Raw genomic sequence first — 20830 nt, forward strand, 5'->3', positions numbered from 1 at the left:
CTGTCACTCAAAATAGAAAACAAAAAATAAAATGGGAAAGTGTTACTAGCGTCAAAGTGGACGCGATCCGAACCTTTCCCGTGGCGCAAATCCCCATTTATGTTTTTTTTCTATTTTCCTCTTTGTGTTCTGTGTTTCTTCATTTTCAGTTGAAGATGAAAGTTCACACCATAGAGTAATTAAAAGTATGTAAGTTATTAATATTCATTTCTCTATGGTTCACACTGAGATAGCACATCTGTTTGACAACTCTCGTGTCACTCATCAGACTAATGACATAATCAACTGACAGTGACAGTGCAGGTTAGGCAAATTCATGCGATCAATAGGCACTATACAAGTAAAGTGGGTTGCCTATCAACGGACTCTAAAATTAAATATTCTATTAAATATACAGACATAATATCATAATAGTATAATACGTTGGTAACTTTGTTATTACATCAAATTTTAAACAAAAAAGTTTATAATGACTTTTCCGCTAGAGTCAAAATTAAAGTCAAAATAACGATAAATATTTTTAATTATTTGCTTAATAATTATTTAATTATTTTTAATAAAAGATTAAGACGGCTATGAAAACAACATATTCATTAAGATTTGATAGCATTAAGATGAGCAACGACAAATTGCTAAACTGGACATCTTACGACACTAGAAGGCTTTGGAAAACAATGATAAAATCAAATAATGTCAAACATAAGTGTGTTTGTCAAATACTCGTTTATAAGCTTTATTGGCTTACCCTTACGATGGCCCCTATCTTAGGTTTTCGCTAAGAATTTTGAAAGTCTAGAACACCATCTAGATCCATAAAAAAAATTTTAAATTATCGTTTCTTGCATTTTTTTTATATAAATATTTGATTTGACAAAAAACAATCACGGCCCACTCCGTTGTTTCTAATTAGGTAGTTTATTCGGGTTCGTATCGAAAAAATACAAGAAACCATAATTTTCCATTTTTTAATACTAGATGGTATTGGTAGATTTTTAATTTTCTTATCGGGAACATAAGATAGGGACGATCAGAACGGTAAGCTCCCCTGAATCGTCCTCTAAAATTAGATTTAAACCATTTTTCGAAGAGAAAATGAAAAGAGCTCACAAAAAACTGGGATTAAAACTATCGGGCGTTTTGAAGCATAACTGTAGTCAGGGTGCCAAATAATTCATTTTTATCAATCAATTTGCGCGGGCTGTAGCTCTGAGGGAAAACATTTTAGAACACGTGTTTTTAGGAGAAAAAAGTCTTATTGTGACTCCAATAATAAGCTCTGAAAAAATGTGCACAGAATTTTGTAACACCCTGTATATAAGTTCTCCGATTAGTCCTAATTAAAAGGCATAAATTAAAACCCTAGACAAATTTTAGATATTTATTAAGTTAAGTAAGTAGGTTTAGTTTAAGTGTTTTGTACAAATAAGAAATTTGTAAACTGTGATAACTCGTAAGTACTGTCATATTAGAATATAGTTCTAGTGACGAAAGACTGAAAAGGGTCACAAAGAAGAAAGGGGGAGAGGTAACATTATATTTCCCAATGGATGTTAAAAAAACATAGGTGTATACTGGTTCACAATAAAACAATACTGGTTCCTTCCTGATACAGCGCAGGCGAAGTGCACATAGGAGGCAGTCGGGTTTTGCACCTTGAGTATTAATGTCGCGTCTACGATTGTAATTTTCAATTTATTGTATTGTGTTATATTATATTACGTGTAAAACCTTTTAACGATAATCTATTAAAACTAGTCCAGATGAACCGGCCTTTTAGTTTACGCCATACACGACAAACAGGCTCTGTTTCTGAATCTAATGTCAAACATAGCTATGGACAACTTGTGCTTGAACTATTTGTTTTGCTGATTTTGATAGAATTGGATGAAATTTTATTAAATTAACGACGAAACATAAACAAATAATTAATGAATTAATGCAACTTTATTATTGAAACTACAATTTCAGAAAATTATTTAATACAGTCTGGAAGATTACAGATATAATATATAAATAACAATTATGTATCCTCTTCCGATATAAATTAAATCGTTACAATGTTACCGTTAAATTGATGCACGACACATTATAATAAAGCATATTCCTAACAATTAATAAAAAAATACCTGTACATAAAAAAATCGTTAATAATGAGGTTTAATTACGATTTGGCTTAAATATAAAGGACCATAATAAAAAAAAGACTATAAATCTTAAAAGTAAATCTAAAAAATGTAAAACATAAGAACATAAATAAATTAAGTGATCATTTTAACAATTCCCTAATGCGTAGAAAAATTCCTTTTTCCTGATATATAAAAAAATTGAATTGACTGTTTTTACTGTTGCCTGTGGCTTGAACATTTTTTATGTAGTCCAATCCCGAGACCAAATTATCAGAAAAATTTTCAGAACAATCCTTACTAATTTTTTTGGCGAACCGATAAAATGCACTAAAACCTAACCGAAATTCTTTGACTGTTTAATATTTTGGTGTAGGAATCGGACAAACTTCTAAAATCTAAATACAAACGGACAACTTTAAATAGAAATCTTGTAATTAAAAAGGATAAAACATTGCAAAATACCTAAACGTTCACCTACAATTTTTAACACTTAAGCGAATCTGTCAAAAAATATTTGGCAGCAACTACACGCAATCTTAATGTTAAACCGTTTAGTAAAATATTTAATTTTCTACCTATCTACGGGGGTGACAGCCGATAGAAAATGGAATGATTTAATTATTATTCAACTTCGTAATTAATATTGTTTTGAATTCATAAGAATACCGGGCCAAACATGCACGTGCCACAAATTAATTGTGATTTCGCTCCCTGTAATTTTCCACAATTTATTTGGCCCTTTTCGATCACTTACTACTATTCACATTAAAAAAAAAACTAACAAAAAACGTTTAAAGCCAATTATTGTTGCACAATATTTCTATAAAATGATCGAAAGATTATTATCGATTAATACTCGTTCAGTAGATAGTTAAAACTATGAGGGTTGTCCGTAAATTACGGTCGTGAGGCTATGGAGCGGGTCCAAGCTGACAACAACGCCGCGTTTCTTACTTCATACGTTTCCATTGTGGCCAATCTGCAACCTCTTTGAGAGAAGGAATCGACGTTCCGGTCAATTGTGAAAAATATGTCAGGGAGTTCGCAGAGGGCACGACGAGTTCCTGAAGAGACAGTGAAGAAGGCTGAGGACCTTTTGCTTGCAGATCGGCAGTGACCAAAAGAAACTAGCGTGATAGGTGGGGGTACCGCAGATGATCACTGATAAATGCCAAAAGAAGCACATCGAAAGTACTTACTTGCGAATGGCTGCTCTGTTACCGGAAAAAGGGTTAGAAAAGGATTTTTTAAAATTTAATTGTAACTGGAAACCATAATTTGATACCAGAGATTAAGGCATAATCAAGACATTCCGGTTCTGTAAGTGTCAGGAACTTAAAAAAAACGTAGTCAGCGGGTGAAATGATGGTTTCCGTATATTGGGACAGGAAAGGCAAATATTGAAAAATACAACAATCAACGCTGCAAAATTACACCAGGCTCTACAGCTGCAAGGAAATTTCCCCCACACCACAATCGATTTTATTGCCAAATTCAGGTGGGATTTGGCCTTCAATGATTACTATGAAATAGCACTTTGGGTGAATGAAGTTCTTAAGCGACAGTGAAGGCAGTTATCAATTCCGTTTTGTACTGACCGGCGGGACAGTGGTATGACGCGGGTATTAAAAAGTTGCAGGAGCTAATCAAAAAGTGCAATAATAATGACGGAGACTACATTGAAAAATAGCTAAGAAGTCAAGCTTACAGTATCTGTGATGTTTATTATTTGAAACAGTATTGAGACGGACAACCCTTAAATATTTTGTCTGATATACAACTAAAAGATAAGAATAGTTAAACGTCAATAAGTAATGACAATAAAATATTTATACTCTAAAATAAACAATCGTTCGTTAATGGTTTTCATTAATTCCTTCGACCATATTTATCTCTAATATACAAAAAAGAATTAAAATCACAGTATATTATATAAGATTTTTTAGCTTATTAAGTATTAACTTCCCACCTTCTTCATTCCAGAGTGCATACTGGGGTATGTAAAAATTCCTCAACTTATAAAACTAATTCGAAAAATATCCCAGCAGGCTCATCCGGATATCAAATATTGGCCGAATGGATCTTTTGCTGCATAATGTCTAATAAAATGTCGGAGTATTGCTGCATCAAGTCTATGACGGATCCGGAGCCGCTCGCACCTTTGGATACGAGGTCGTGGAGTTTTTTAATGGCATCGGTTTGGTTCACGTCCATGTTTCCGTTGTTTTGCTTCAGTTCGTTGAAAATACAGTCATGGACCACCTAAATAATATAAAATTATCATTACTTTAAGGGAGTAATTATACCATCAGACATAGCTTATTTAATTAAATAATATATAATGAGTATTTATTGAATAATTTAAAAAGTATGCAGAGTTTTACTTAATGCTATGTCATAATGTGAAGGGCCGATTTTTAAGATATAAAACGGTTTTTGCTTATTTTCGTATTAATACATTTTTCAAGCAAATAGCTCCCACACAGTTTGCTTTTAGAGATGCAGTAGGAACACAGTGAGTGACAGGTGGCCATATATTGGGAACGAAAAACTGACTAAAAAAACCGTTTCTGTACAACGAAGGGGGAATAAAAACAAGCATAGTACTTCATCCTTATCTACATCCCCTTCGACAGGGTGAGATACACCCCTAAAATCTTAAATAAAAAGGAGATCCAGTAACACTTCATCTTGAAGCTCTTGAAAAATGCTTTCCGTTGATACATCATTTCAGAAAGTTCTTCTCTGCCATCAAAGAAAATAAATAAAACACATTTTTGAATTTTTTTATTATTATATAATTAAATGTTCAAAATGATGGGTATTGATATGCTCTAAAGATTTTAAACAAGTCCGTAGGTATTTTGTATTGAAAAAAAATGTTATTTATAAATATTCGCATTTTATTATCATAGAATTTACATTAAAAGTAATTTGTACTAGTATTAATATTTTAAAAACAGTCGACTTTTGGTTCAGTTTAAACGAAAAGCAACATTTCTTAACTGGTTCTGTGACGAATAAAAAGAGAAATCAACCGAGACTAGTCGACGAAACAGCGCTAATTGAAATTATGTATCTTATTAACTTGTCTAGCAGCTGTAGAACCTGGATTATCTCGTGAATCAATAACAAAGGTCATATAAAACCTACATCTCATAAGTTTTATTCCTATGAACTGCAAATACTGCGAGAACTTGGTGAAAACGATCAGGACAGAAGAGTCCAGTTGTGTGAAATAATGACACAAAGAATTACGGCAGAATCTCGAATAGTTAAAAATATTTGATTCAGTGATGAGTGTACCTTTTATTTAAATGACCATGTTAATAACAAAACTGTCGTTACTAGAATGACGACAACTCAAGCGTATTTAGAGAAGGACATACCTCGTACCGCCAGAAAATTAATGTTTGGGCTGGTATATTGGGAGATGGTATTATGGGTCCAATATTTATACCAGGAAATTCAAACGGCGACATGTATGCTGAAATGATACAGAGGTCTATCGAAGCAGTAATAGTGCTAGAAGAACGCTTACTACCATTCCAACAGGAAAAAGGACCTTCTTATTACATAGTTCCCATTAGGCAATGGTTGTACAATCATTGTCCCAACCAGTGGATTAGAATTAATTGATTACTACCTTTTTACCTATTGATGCTACCTAGATATCCGCACCTAACACCTCTTAACTTCTTAACCTCTTAACTTTACTTTTGTCGGATCACCTAAAATCTGTGGTTTTTACAGTGCAACCTCAGTTACTAGAGCAACTCCAGCATATAATAGTTCAGGAATGTCGTGCTATATCCAGAGAAACATTTGTAAAAGTAGGCTTTATTACTAATAATGGAAATCATTTTCAACATTTAAATAATTAATAACAAAAATATCAAAAAAAGGTTTTTATTTATTGTTTTCCTTAATAAACAGAAAAGCAGTTTCTGAAATATGGCTTTCTATAGCATCATTAAAAGGCATTAGGAATCTTTCAAGAGCTTCAAGATGATTACTTGATCCCCCTTTCTATTTATGATTTTAGGGGTGTATCTCACTCTGTCCAAGGCGTTGCAGATAAATGTGAGATAATATGCTTGCCTTTGTTCCTCCTTCGTTTTATAGAAACTGTTTTCAGCGTCTTTTATTCAGTTTTTTATTCCTAATATACGCCCATTACAAGTTATTAAATTGTCACCTTATATAGAGGAACCCAACCCAACTTTTATTTCAGCAATACCGAGACAGGAACTGTGGAGTATTTACATGTTTTGTTGACTACCAGAAATGTTAGAGTCTGTCATCGAAAACTAGTAGGAATTCTAAAAAGTATACGCTTGAATGGATGCTGATATTCCAACATAATAGTCAAGCTTTTGCCAGAATTGAAACTACTCAGAAGTGTAAGGTAGGCCGCATTTACTCCCCATTATTCAAGTCATTCATTCAAGATTTGTTCAGAATTCATATTAAGAGAACCGTCGAACACACAGTTCCAGGAATATCCTTAAATGGATAAAAAATTAACAATGTTCATTATGCAGACGATACGGTCACTTTTTTGGACCGTATTTTTTGGGCTTGGGTAGGTGGTCTGGGCTCTAATCGGCGTAAGGCTGAACGGTCCCTAGCACACCTCTCGGGTAGTTTATTGGACCTGCACGGAGACCTTTTTGTTTTTCTTCTTGGCTAGCACCTCCATAGTCTTCAAACTACCAAGACTACAGGATAATCCCGTCAATGATCGGGAGTATGCAGGCCTGGCCTGCATCCTACACGCGGTAACCCTGTTGAAACTAAATCCTGTAGATCTAGACTGGACGTCGATAAACTCCCCGGCAATAACACTTGGGATTGTTGGACTAGCCACACCTTTCTTCCGCTATTCTTGGGTGTGCCTCTGCTTTCTCTTCTTTCTGCTTACTATCTGCCGCCCTCGCCCTGCTGTTCTTCTTTCTTAGTGTTCGTCTTTTCCTGCGTGTCTTCTTCTCTTCTTTAGCCCAATCCAAGGTGTGTAGGCAACGTGCCGAGGGATGAATGGCCGTGGGGCAAAACACGGTCGCTGACGTTCCCTCTGGAATACCGGGCGACCTTCCAGAGTATCCAGGTAAACGGCTCTGCCTGGGTGGACCGTTATTTCCGACATACTCGTGGGACCAACATGGGCCATCAAAAAAAACTCTCTCTCCCCTTCGTTCCCCCTCCACTTTGGCGGGCTCTGATACATCAGAGCTCACCTTTCCTTCAGCTCCTGTTGCGGGCCCTTTCTCTGATGGGCCCACACATTCTCCCACCCTCGAGGTCTCTGCCTCAGCAGGGAACCCGGTAATCCCCGACGTCAACATTGACGATCTAGCTGGAGCTCTCAACAGGGCACAGCTGAAAAGAAAGAGAGCTAAGAACCTCAGGCTGGTGGTGGGGGTAGATGAGGGATCGGCCAAAACGATAAGGGACAGATAGCGCTCGCTATTTTATAGCATCACCAGGGCCTCTGTCTCCCTTATCGAGAGCAAGAAAGCGGCTGATGACACCAGGGTGGCTACTTCCACAGTGGCCCCTGGGCCCTCGGCCGCCGACTAAGAAAAGGCCACTACTGCTGACACCGCAGCTTCCGAGAGACCAGGGCAATCCGTAGACGTTGGTCCTTCCAGCTCCAAGGACTAAGCGTGCTGGCAGTCAGCCAGCCCCACACCATACAGCATGCCTTTAACATTTCTGCAGGCGAATCTACAGCATGGAAGAGCGTCCACCGCTGTTCTGTGCAAAAGGCTTACTGAGCTCCATATCGACGTCGCCTTATTACAGGAGCCCTGGACTTTACTTTAAAGGATCTGGTAGTCTGCTCTGCCTACTTTCCCATCGAAACTGAATTCCCCCCCCCCCCTCCCGGCCGTCACTGCGGTGGTCAAATACTGTGAAGACTTGGGTCTCCCGCTTCTCATGGGCTGCGATTCGAATTCACATCACGGCCTTTGGGGATGCGGAGATGATGAGAACCCAAGGGGCCGCTCCCTGGTTGACATCCTGTGCTCAAATGGCCTAGAACTAGTCAACCGAGGCAGTGTCAACTTTCTACTGCAATAGGGGTCAATCAATTATTAACCTTACTATCTGTTCACCTAGTACTGTGAACCTTTTCAGCTCATGGAGAGTGTCCCTTGAGGTCACAGTGTCGGACCACAGGCACATTCTTTTTGAATTAAAGAAGCAGGCTCCGTGCGATACCCCAGCCTACAGAAATCCAAGGTGCACTGACTGGGACCACTTTCGAGAGGAACTAGTCGGTGGTCTTGCGGACATGCCGGCAAGGTACACACTTCCGGCCGACACAGAGATCGGGACTGTCAACCTGACTCGTGCGATGGTCGCGGCATTCGAGGGCAGCTGTCCCCTCAGACGGAGACCTGCCAATGCCAAGAATGCCTGGTGGAACAGTAACACGGAAAAGCACCGTGACACTACGCGTCGGCTCCTTCGCAGGACTGAGCGCACTAAGCTTGCCACTACGATGCTGACTAGGATGCGTTCCACGCAGCTCAAAGGCAATACAATAAGACACTCAGGGACTCCAAAAGACAGTGCTGGAGGCGGTTCTGCGATGACGTTGAAAACACACCATCCGCAGCACGACTGTGCAAAGTACTGTCCAGGAACCTGGAACTAAAGTGGGGTCGCTGTCACTTCCAGATGGCGGCTTTACCACCAATGAGCGGGAGTCACTGCTGAGTGCTGCGCACTCACTTCCCAGACTCCAACTCATCTCTCGATCCTCCTAGCTGTTCTCGGGCTCCAATTCGCTTAGAGTTCGAGACTGCAAGAAAAATAATTACCTACGAGAGGGTGAAATGGGCAATCAAACACCCCCCTTTAAATCTCCGGGCATGGATAGATTATATCCATGCCTTTTGCAAAACGGGTTAGAAGTACTAACCCCACACATAGTCTGACTATTCAGGACGTCCCTTGCTCAGGGCTACGTCCCAAAGTTATGGCGTCAAGTGAAAGTCGTCTTCATCCCGAAACCCGGAAAAGCGATTTTACAGATCCTAAATCGTACCGACCTATCAGCCTTACCAGCTTTATGCTGAAGGCGATGGAGAAGTTGATTGATCAGTACCTTAAGGAAAGCATCCTGGTCAAAAAACCACTGCATGTGCAATACGCCTATCAGGCGGACAAATCCACGGACCTGGCCCTACACCACCTTGTCAGGAAGGTGGAGGGTGCTCTGGCTAGTGGCAAGGCCTGTCTGGGTGTGTTTCTAGCCATTGAAGGGGCGTTCGACAACACCCCTTTCGCATTAATCTGCCAAGCACTCGAGAGCCGCGGCTCAGAACCCTGTTTGATTAGCTGGATAGAGGCCATGGTCTCGAAACGTCATGTATCTGCCCAGCTCAACAACGAGATTGTCGAAACGTTGGCGGCTAGGGGCTGCCCGCAGGGAGGAGTATTGTCCCCTACCTTGTGGTGCCTTGTGATCGACAGCCTGATAAATCTTTTAAACAATGCTGGCCTATACACACAGGCCTACGCTGATGATCTGGTAATCCTTTGCCCGGGGAAAGACGCCGTCTCAATGCGGGGCCCTATGATGAGAGCCCTGCGTACGGTGGACATATGGTGCCTCTCGGGTGGTCTCAGGATTAACCCCAAAAAAGCAGAGCTCCTACTATTCACGAGGAGACGTAACTTTGGCACGCCCCCTGTTATATCTCTAGGTGGCGTGCAGCTGCATTACTCCAGGACAGTTCGATTTCTGGGAATCAAGTTAATCCCAAACTCTCCTGGTACAATCATGCAGACACCAGAATGAAGAAGGCCACCTGCGCGCTATGGACCTGCAGGCGGGCTTTCGGCAATACCTGGGGTCTCCTAAGATCCTCCACTGGATCTACTCGCGTATTGTAAGACCTCTTCTCACATACGGGGCTATTGTTTGGTGGCCATGTACGGAGAAAGCGAAAATTCGTGTTCAACTGGACAGAGTCCAACGTCTTAGCATAACGGCTCAGCATAACGGCTTCCATGCGGACGGCGCCAACTAGACCGCTCGAGGCTCTGCTGAGTCTTCCGCCTCTGGACCTCGTTGTGCAATTCGAGGAAATGAGGACTGCGTACAGGTTATACGTCCTCGGCGAACTACGTGCTGGCGAGATCGGTCACGCAAAAATTTGGTCACGGGCCATACAGGAATGTCCTCTCCTTCTAATGGGCAGTGACTGCATGGCTCCAGTGACTGTGGACTGCGAGGGATTCGTGACGCACATTGCAGATAGAGACGAGTGGCAGCATTCCAACAGACCTGCATTGCTAAATAGGGGGACCATCTGGTACACAGATGGCCCCAGAATGAATAACAAAGCTGGATCAGGGCTTTGTGGTGGGATCCCACATACCAGTAGGGCATACTCGCTGGGGGAGCACGCCACTGTCTTCCAGGCCGAAGTATTCACTGTATTAAAATGCGGACAGAAAATCCTAAGCTGCGGACACCGCAATAAGGGATACATATATATCAATATACTCGGACAGCAGAGCTGCCATTAAGGCTATCACGGCCGCAAAGGTAAGCTCCAAGCTTGTACTAGAGTGCATAAAAGTCCTGAAAAAACTGGTGCAGGTTGGCTGCAGGGTCCAGCTCGCCTGGATACCTGGCCATGCAGGTAATGAGGAAGCGGACTCTCTTGCCAGACTGGGATCCGCGAATGTGCCGATGGGGCCGGAACCCATAGTTGGTATCGCCAAATGCGTTGCGGTCGCGTCAATGAAGGGTCTGCTGGACAAGTGGACCCACCGAAGATGGACTGAGTCCCCTGGTATCAGACAGGCCAAAGCGCACATAAGTGGGCCCTCTGCCTGTCTTACCAAAAATCTACTACGCCTAAAAAGACGCGAAATTTGGCTAGTCACAGGTCTTTTAACCGGTCACTGGCACTTAAGAAGCCATCTCCATACTATCGATATTTCGGACAACCCGGAACGCCGATGGTGCTGTGAGGAGGATGAAACCGTTGACCATGTAGTCGGGGAGTGCCCAGCACTCATGCGCGCCAGGTTCAAATACTTGGGTAATACTTTCAGTGTACCGAGTGACTTTAAGTCCTTCAGACCAGAGAGCCTTATCGGTTTCTCTAAGGCCGTTGGGCTCTGGTAACCCTCGGTGGGGCATGGCGGGTCCATTAGGAGACCTATATGCATAACTGCCTTGGCAGCCCACTGTTTCGACAATTCACATTCACGGTCACTTTTGCCAACAGCATAGAAGGGTTACAAAATCTCATGAATAGAATAGAGTTTAGTGAACTATATGGCGTGGATATGAATATTAAAACACAACTAATAATTATAAGAAAAGACAACAATAATAACTGTAAATAATCAAAATATCCCTCTACATAATTTGTAACCCATACTATAAATGTTACAATTATGACTTAGAACGTATTGAAAACAAAATGGCGTATTACAGGTTTTTTAGAGAAAACAAATATTACAATAATAATGCCTCTTCACTTGAGTTATGTAAAATTTACAATATGAAGTCATGTGACAGACGTAGATCCAATTTTGCTGCAGTTTAAATTACTAAATGGCATTATTCTCTATTTTTATATACACTTTTTCTTAATATATTTGAAATACTCTTTGTTTTTACCTCACATATGTTCCCAATAACAATGGATATTTAGAATCTACTCTTTTTAGTAACTGTAATCTCTATAATAAAATACACGATAAAATGGATATTATTTTTCCCCATTTAAAAAGAATTTTGAAAATTGCTTGGTTTGGAAGCTCCCTTAAGAACCGGTTAAAGCGGCATCTCAAAAACTTCGGGCTCTCTTTACAACGAAAAGGTTCACGAAAAGGCAATACATCGCAACTTCTTTTAACGCCTTACAAGGCTTAGATCTCTTTTAGTATTGCTCTTACATATAGGGCTCTGCACCCAACCCAACCCAACCCAACCCAACCACACTTTCAAGCTACTTGATTGATTTTATCCAGAAGATTTCATACATCTTATTCCTATAAGGGAGTTTCCTATTTTTTTTCCTAATTCCTATTCCTGAGTCTTCTGACCCAGAGCTAACTAGAAGCTTGGACAGTTTGGCTCATAGAAGGAAGGTGCTGGACCTGTTTTATCGATACCATCACGATAAATGCTCTTCTAAACTAGCCCAAAACATTCTACTTAGAGCTGTACGTGCAAGATCTACTCGGTAGGCAGATGCACCTGTCGAGTAGATACTCATAAATATTGACTGCATCTGCTGACGCCTATAACGTCCCTATATCGATACTCCTTTTTATTTATTTAAGCCTTTATTTAACAGTACAACAACATATAAATCTAATAATATAAAAAAATATAAAAATAATAAATAATTTAGATCCTAAACACAACCATCTGCAATAAGCCTATTCAAAGTCACGATTATATGTATTAATTATAGCACCCACAATTACATTTATAGAAAAAATATTTGTGTTGCACAAATAATAAACTATTAAATATATCACAGCAAATTACATTTAAGGTGATTTGAACAACATATTGGAATGAGGCGTTGTTAGGAAGAAGGTATGTGGGTATCTAGAATTAAGCCTAGGTACCAAAAATAAAATATAAGAGAGAAGAACAGAATGCTCCCTAAAACCATTAACTAACTCAAATATAAATTGAACAACAAATATATTTCTTGATCAGTGCCTGCTCAAAATAGTATTGTTGATTGACTAGTTGTAAGAAATGAGGATCTTTGATCTTGAATAATTGATCACACTACACTTCGCCGCATTAAGCCACAGCCTGTTATCAGCACACCAAGTTTTCAAGAAATCCAGACAATTCTGAAGAAATAGCAGTCATTAATACTGTCTATGTTAAAGAATATCTTTAAGTTTATCGGCACAACCCTGTCTATAGCTGAAGAGTTGAGAGAGCCGACTAAATCATTTTTAAATGAAATAAATAACAACGGACCCATGTTTGAACCTTGCGGTATACCCGAGATAGCATTAAAGAATTTGTCTCTAAAGCCCTTGTACTCCACAAAGTACGATCTACCAAGTATGTACGAATGAAATAATCAATCAAAATGATCAATCCTGTTAAAAGCTTCTTGAAAATCGGTGTATATAACGTCAACCTGAGACTGGGCATCAATAGATTCACAAATATGACTCGAAAGTCAAGACAAATTCAGTAACATAAGATCGACATCTGAAAAAACCATGCTAATCAATGTAAGACCCTTGACATGGTCGAACAAGGATAGATTTAAATAATTTTAAATATTTTCGAGAAATTGCAGAGGATTCACACTTTTTTCAGTCAGGTTCACACTTTTTTAATATAGGTGATATTTTGGCAACCTGAATCTAAATATCTGGAATTTGCTCTGTAGATAGAATTAAGTTGAATATGTGAGTCAATGGATTGGCCAAGACGCAAATACAATCCTTAGCTAAAAAGCTAGGTATTCCATCGACCCCAGATGCTAACCCGTTCTTGAGTTTTACACCAGCCAAATCTACCTGTGAAACGTTAACCCGGGATATGTCTAAAAGAAGCAAATTACCAGAAATGGGGGAATACTCGATACTAGTAGACGTTATAAAAGTGTTCCCAAAGAATGATGTAAATGCGTCAATTATGGCTTGTGGATCCTTAACCACCGTACATCGAGTACATCAGGTAAAGTCCAGTGCAACGATATATTAGAATGGTCACCCGTCAAAACACCAGCATTCCACCTGCCAAACAATGTAAATAAAAGGTGGATGACATTGTTTGGCAGGTGGAATGCTGGTGTTCCACTGGAAGGCAGTGGAATGAGGTGCAGGTGGAATGGTGACGGGTGACCATTCTAATATATCGTTGCACTGGACTTTACTACACTCACCAGGTATCCTAGAACGTCCTTTTCTATTATTAATAAAAGCCCACAAACTTCTGTGTCCAAATTTATAATTACTTATTTGTATCTTAACAAGGCATCTCAGGGAATCAAATTTATTACGATATAGATCTGATCTATTCAGTTTATAGTTCTTTAGGGTCTTTTCCTTTTTATACAGGGTGTTCCTTAAAGACGTGCTAATATTTAAGGGGGTGATTCCTGTGATTAAGAAAAAAAGTTACTATGAACATATGTCCGAAACCTATGTGAAAAAATACTACGCCACTGCTTTTTATTAAAATAGCGCTTTTCTAGCTTTTTTTCACATCAAAAATTGCGTCTTGATGCATAGAATACATGTTCCAAATTTCATAAAAATGTCTACAATATTGTTTTAGTTATTATTAAAAAACTTTTGTTTTTTGAAAACTTTAACACCCTGTATCTCAAAAGTTAAGACGTTTAGGACATATGTTCATAGAAACTTTTTTTCTTAAAATGGGGCCCAGGAATCACTCCTTTAAATATTAGCACTCCCAAAGCATGTCTTTCATGTACATAACAACTTGCAGAACTTTAAGAAGAATATTTACAGACACCCTTGTAGTAGTGGCACTACTCGTGATAGTCGAGTTCCATAGATTTTGCCCTTTAGTACCAGTGTATTTCCGTAAAAAAATTGATAACCCTTTCCAAGATCTTAAGACATTATTAGCAATAAGCTTATAGGACGCAAAGGATTCGGCATTAGCTACTTCGGGTATGAGGCACACAATTGACTCACGCCATGGCTGTGGAAAGTATCCTGATTTTAAATAACAATTCGTGATATTTGTTATAAAGTCAATAATCTGTGGCAAACAAAGGTGTAGCATTTGTAACGAAATAACATGACAGCTGAATATTTCGAATTATGTCATATCTTGATTAACGAAGGCAAAACTAAATTATGATTGGAAAATTTGTTGTTGGAGTAGTCATGAATTTTAGTTTGACATTGTCAGATTTATTAAAAATATTTATAAAGTAGTTATTTATTGCATTAACATCACTTAAGTTAGGAGGAAGATCCGCAATTTCTTTAGATGTATTAATGTTTTAAATTATGAAGACCTTGCCAAAAGATTTTATTTTTTAAACGTTACATTTTACAACTTTTATATTTGGACAGTGTTTTATTTTGCTCTTTAAAAATTAACTTTAAATTTTCAGTTAGACACGGTGCTAGCATTTTACTTACTCTGATACTTTGATAAGGCTCTGTATCTCCTAGAAACGTTTATATTTATTTTATTATCCCTTTTCCCTCATTTTATAGCTCATATATTTTATATTGAATCGTCATTATTATTGATCTGTGAGGGATACACAATATTTATCCGATATTTTTGTGACTTGTTAAGTAGTAAATTTCCTTTATAATTAGGAAAAAAAAGCAAATTCGAAAAATACCTTATGCGTCTTTATAAGAGACATCTTAATACAATCCAACGCTTCTGGCTGTGGATCTCCCGCATCTTCATTTTCTCGGAGCTTTTGATAAATTCTGGCAACGTTATCCGCCGTCGCTACCAGTTTCCTACTGACATCTTCACAAAGTTGATTTGAAACTGAAAGAAATAGAAACGTTACTACTGTTAGCCGTAAGTTATTATTAGTATGCCTCTACTAAAAACTGTCCCAGTACAGAATTAAAATGCAATAAATACGGTGTAGTAAGCAACTATATTAATACACTTACACTCAATAGATGACAGATCGACACTCTCACTCGATAGATCGAAATCGTCGTTGGTTAAAGTATCATCAAAGTGAATCGAGTGCCGTGTAGCTAAAAAGCAAACAAAAACAGTGATGATGCTTAGTCGTGTTAGTGAGTTAAAAATGTTACAAAATGGGTGATATTAAACTAAAGTAAAACTAGTGTCCTTTTTAGCTGAATTAACCATAAAACGATCTAATTTGTCCTGAATTAACAGTAGCAGGGAAAAATCGATACGAACCTGGTTTACTTTCCTTATTGGTCATATATTTCCTGGAAGAATGTCCATTTTCGAAACTTTGCTGCCTGCTCATTCGAGGAGGCACTTGAGGTTTCTTCGGCATTTCTTCGTCCTCTGAAGTAGACAGTGTGTCTATGCCGATTTGATTAATATTACCTAGGAAACGATCAATTAGTATTATACATAAATGTACAATATATATTATGTATACTTATATTTATATTTTATATTTATGTATACTCTTATACATAAACAGTAAGTGTATTTGTAGGATTTCAACTAAAAAAATAACTTTTTGCAAAGCATATACACTACTGGATGTTTGCAGATGAAGAGAATCTGCGATTGTCATGGATTTTCCAACTAGTTAAGAACTGAAAGAAAGAATTTCAAAAGAAAAAATTCGAGTATCAGTTTGGTCTTCTCAATTACCCAATTTGAACCCTATAGAGAATCTTTGGCAGCACTTGGAAAATCAAATTAAAGTAACAGGCACACCTAGACAATGTTGTCTGCGGACTTGAAACAATAAAATCAATTTTTCTTGCTAACTATTTGAAATACCGGCTGACACAGGAAAAAGGAAACACTTAATAACTTCAAGATAAGCAAATGAAATTTGTTATATTGATGGTATTCTTATCTTATTATTTATAATGTCAAAAGAGCATCTTTTGACATATTTAGTTATTTTCCGTCATTTCCTGTTTAACCAGAAGTGACACACTAACTATCGTATTTTAAATGAGACACTTGGTATTTGGTAAACTATTACGTATTTTAATGGAAAACAATATTCTGGACAATAATGTACTGAATTTGCTACTTTTTGTTTTAAATAACACATTATGGGTAACAACCACTTTTGAAATGCGGTTTCTTTTTCTGAATAATTTGATATGATTATTCTTTAACTCACATAAATAAATGCATTTAATTAATAAAAATAGCATAGAAGGCATTGATTTCTTAGATACTTAGTTTTTTTCTTTTTATAAGCTTATTTATTAACCTATTTTAAAAATAATCATATTAAATGATTGAGAAAATAGCTGTATTTCAGAAGTTAGTAGTAAGTAGTAGTAAGTAGTAAGTATAAAGTAAAGGCCAAAAATACTGGTTTGGAAATTTTAAATAGGCGTGTAAAAGATTCAATAAAATACAATGAATATTACTTTTCCGCGATTCCTTGATTAAAAATTAAAACTTTTAGTTTGAAATTTAAAAGATTGATTTCTTCTATAAGTGTAAAACAAAAATTCGCAAATGTAATACTATTATTCTCAGAATATTATTTTCTATCAAAATACGTAATATACTAATTGTCCCATTTAAAATAAAAAAAGTGTGTGTCACTTCCTGATGGAAAACAATAGATTATGTCAAAAAATGCTCTTATAACTATTCTATCGATATACTAAATTTATAAAATATAAGCGTGAAAGAATAACTGTCTCTCACGTCAAATGGAAGTCACTGTTTATGGAAACTTCAATGCTCTTCTTTGCTTAGCTATCACTTACTTGTCGAGTAGGACTGCTTCTTTCTGTTATGCAGCGACTTTTGGTTCATCTTATTATTTGAACTGATTGTTGGCCTCATAAGTCTGGACATCTTCTTTTCCTGGGAATCGTTTTCTGAATCTGACTGCTGATTCAGAACCACGCTAGACTTACTTCGCATCATCGAGTTGTTTTTCACGTAGCGGGGAGTTATTCTGGCTGGTGGAGCAGGTTTCTTATCTAATACAAATTATTATTAAGATTTGATGCTGGGGCTTAGTTTTATGCTACTATTAGTTTTAGATAAATAATAAATTATGGTAATAAAATTAACAAAAAAATAATATTTTAAGAAAAAACTTATCCAGTTTTATAATTGACATTATTTATACGTAATTCGCACAGATTGAAAGTCTATAATTATAATATTTACATTAAGGCAAAAAGTATCTTTCTTCGAATCAAGCCCTTAATATACAAGGTGGTGATAATGTGGGGGACATTTATGGGCACACAACATCAATATTTTTCTTCACCTAGTGAATTTTCCTCCTTCACCTAGTGATAGGTTCATCACTGAAATTCCAGAATTTAGGTAAAGATAGATCATAAAAAAATTTAATTAAGAATCAGGAAATGTGTAGAGGGTCGGGCTGCCCTGTCGGGTGCCCTGGCATTTTGAAAGAACAGCACAAGGAAATGATATATATATAATATATAGGAAAAAACTAATTCAAAAATAAGGGCTAACTCAAATTATACATATTTCAAATTCTGATAATGTGTCACGTTCAGCCTGGAAGATTATAAACTCCAGTAGCAAAAAACTATTATCAAAATGTAATGTTAATTTTGATTCTGAGGAATTTAATAATTCTTTTTGCATATGCGGCCGAAAAGCTTTTATCTTCCGTATCTTTACCCTTGTGACTATCTAAACAATGAAAACATTAGCAATAACTGATACTCTTCTTCTGAGGTGAGTTTCAATACTGTGCGAGAGTGAGTTTCACTATGTTCTCTAACTGAGTTGTTGAACTGTAGTATTTGTGAAGCAGCCTACCCAAATTCCTAAACCTGCCCAAAATATCAGCAAGACTATTCTAGTATATAAAAGTGAAGATAAATTTTGTGTCACAATTTGGATTCCAGGAAGGTAGGTCAACTACAGCAGTTGTGGGAAGGCTTTGTGATTACATAGTCAAAGATTTTGAGAAAACCACTTTTTTGAGTTCAGTTTTCTATGATCTTTCTAAAGCCTTTGACTGTGTATCTCATTGCATTCTAATTGAAAAGATCTCTTACTCTAATCTTACTAAAAATGATCTAATTTTACTTGAGAACCACCTAACAAATAGAAGTCGAGCAACTTATTTTCAGTCTAAGCTCTCAGGAGTTAAATTTGTGACAAGGAGTACCACAGGGTTTCATTCTGTGCTCTTTCTTATTTCTCATTTATTAAAATGATAAAACAGCTCGGCCAAACTGTTTTGTTTGGCTCTGTATCTAGCTGAGACAAGCTTCATGGTGATGACCAATGATCTTGAAATTACAAAAGAAGTTGTGCTTAATTGTACAAACTCTGGGAGTAACTGGCTTCGTCTCTAACCGAAATCGTCTTGACCTAAATCTAAATAAAACTGAAAACATGACTTTCACACGCTGACTCAAACAATCAATCAACAACAATTCTGACGAAATTAAGTTTTTAGGAATAAATCTCAACCGAAAACTAACTTTAAAGTCTTGTTTGTAAAAAAAGTCACATCTAGTGTATCTTCTAGCTATCTAATCTCTCTTTTGAGATATTTAGCTCAAAGAGTTAAGAAGAGGATTTTATTGATAACCAACTCTTCTCTTCTCTATTCAGCTTGTATAAATGGTTTACTTGTTTGGGGCTATTCTGCACATGTGGCGAGACTGTTTGATTTGCAGAGGAAGAGCAGTGTGAGTCATTGCTGCAGCTTCCTACAGAGATGATGTGTTTAGCCGCTTTGAGATACTTATTATTTCATCACAGTATACCTATGAATCATTATGCTTTTAAAAATAAGAGTCAATATAGGACTTTTGAGGAGACCTATGATCACCTCACTAGAAGAGCAACTGAATTTTGTGTGCCTTTTCTTAGACCAAGAACTTCTTGGAATGCAACATTCCACTATGCACCTACCTAGCAAAGAAATTGCAGAGAAATTCGTGAATTACCACTAAATAGGTTTAAAGCTGTTGTGAAGAGATTTCTAATTGGCAAGTCTTTGTTTTAAAGGATTTGAAATTCTAATCATAATTGTATTGTTTTTTTAAATTAAAAATTAAAACTATATCTGTAATTATCTTATATGTGATTAATCTTATGCCATCATCTTATGGATCATTAAATCCCTTTTTAGCCTCCTTTTGCATTCCGATAATACTCCGATACATTGATACTCATGTTTTCATGCATATATTAGTAATGGCCAAGCTTGAATGAAAAATACCACCCCCCTTCTCCTAAAAAGTGAATAAATAGAGGTGCCTAAAAAGTGCCAACATTTTACATAACCTATATTTGTATCTTCATGGTAAACAAGGATCTCTACTAACTCCACTCCTATGCAAGCTCTTCAGAAGCGATCTCCCAACCCAATCATCCACAACCATATTCCACTATGCTGATGACACCGTCACCAGTAAAAAGTAGATCACTTTACGTTTACACTCCCATCTTCTCCTATTGCAGCAATGGATAGAACAGTGGAGGTTGTCAATCAAACCCAATGAAGCCCCATCGTCTTTTCGTCTTTCTTGATAAAGAAAGCCCCAGCGTCTTTCTTTATCAAGAAAGGATACTCAAACCTGATCCACTCATACCAATGCCAAGTCATTTTTGACACCAAGCCTTATGAGCTAAGCTGGAAAAGCCAAGAGACAGCTCTAGAACATGTATGCCCTACTTCACCTCCGTAGCAAGCTCTTCGTCAGTACAAAAATTGGGCGGACGTAGGTGTCGAACAAACAAAGTTTTGAGTAAAATGAAATGCCTCCCTCCGCTCGCAAATATATTTACAAATGTGTTGTTATGGCCTACATGTTTCGAACATAAAGATGTTAATCCTCCAGGGTTTAGAATTAGAATCAATAGAGTTTGTTGCTCAAGTGGAAGCTAAATATGAATCACCCTGAGATTGGATGAGATCTCATGTTTAAACCCTAAGGTAATTTAAGTTTAGCTCCTTTACCCATAAACTCTAATTCTGAAGTGCTGACAACTAACATATTTATGTTTGAAACATGTACGACATGACAAC

General features: G+C 37.4%; 1 protein-coding gene across 6 annotated transcripts in view; it reads right to left on the reverse strand.

Annotated features, from left to right (window-relative positions):
* Positions 1–1925: 1925 nt before the first annotated feature.
* Positions 1926–20830, reverse strand: part of LOC126738571 (uncharacterized) — a 263439-nt gene continuing 244534 nt past the window's right edge. For 5 of the 6 annotated variants that reach the window (XM_050443968.1, XM_050443962.1, XM_050443965.1 and 2 more), the window contains 5 exons: positions 17559–17777; positions 16036–16191; positions 15774–15863; positions 15485–15642; positions 1926–4388 (listed from right to left, as the gene is read on the reverse strand). In XM_050443968.1, the coding sequence (XP_050299925.1) occupies positions 4188–4388; positions 15485–15642; positions 15774–15863; positions 16036–16191; positions 17559–17777 (824 nt within the window). In that variant the 3' untranslated portion in view covers positions 1926–4187. The remainder of the gene's footprint in view (positions 4389–15484; positions 15643–15773; positions 15864–16035; positions 16192–17558; positions 17778–20830) is intronic. The other variant, XM_050443967.1, reaches the window with a different exon arrangement.

The sequence above is a fragment of the Anthonomus grandis genome, chromosome 7, assembly GCF_022605725.1.
Source record: "Anthonomus grandis grandis chromosome 7, icAntGran1.3, whole genome shotgun sequence".
NCBI lineage: Eukaryota > Metazoa > Arthropoda > Insecta > Coleoptera > Curculionidae > Anthonomus > Anthonomus grandis.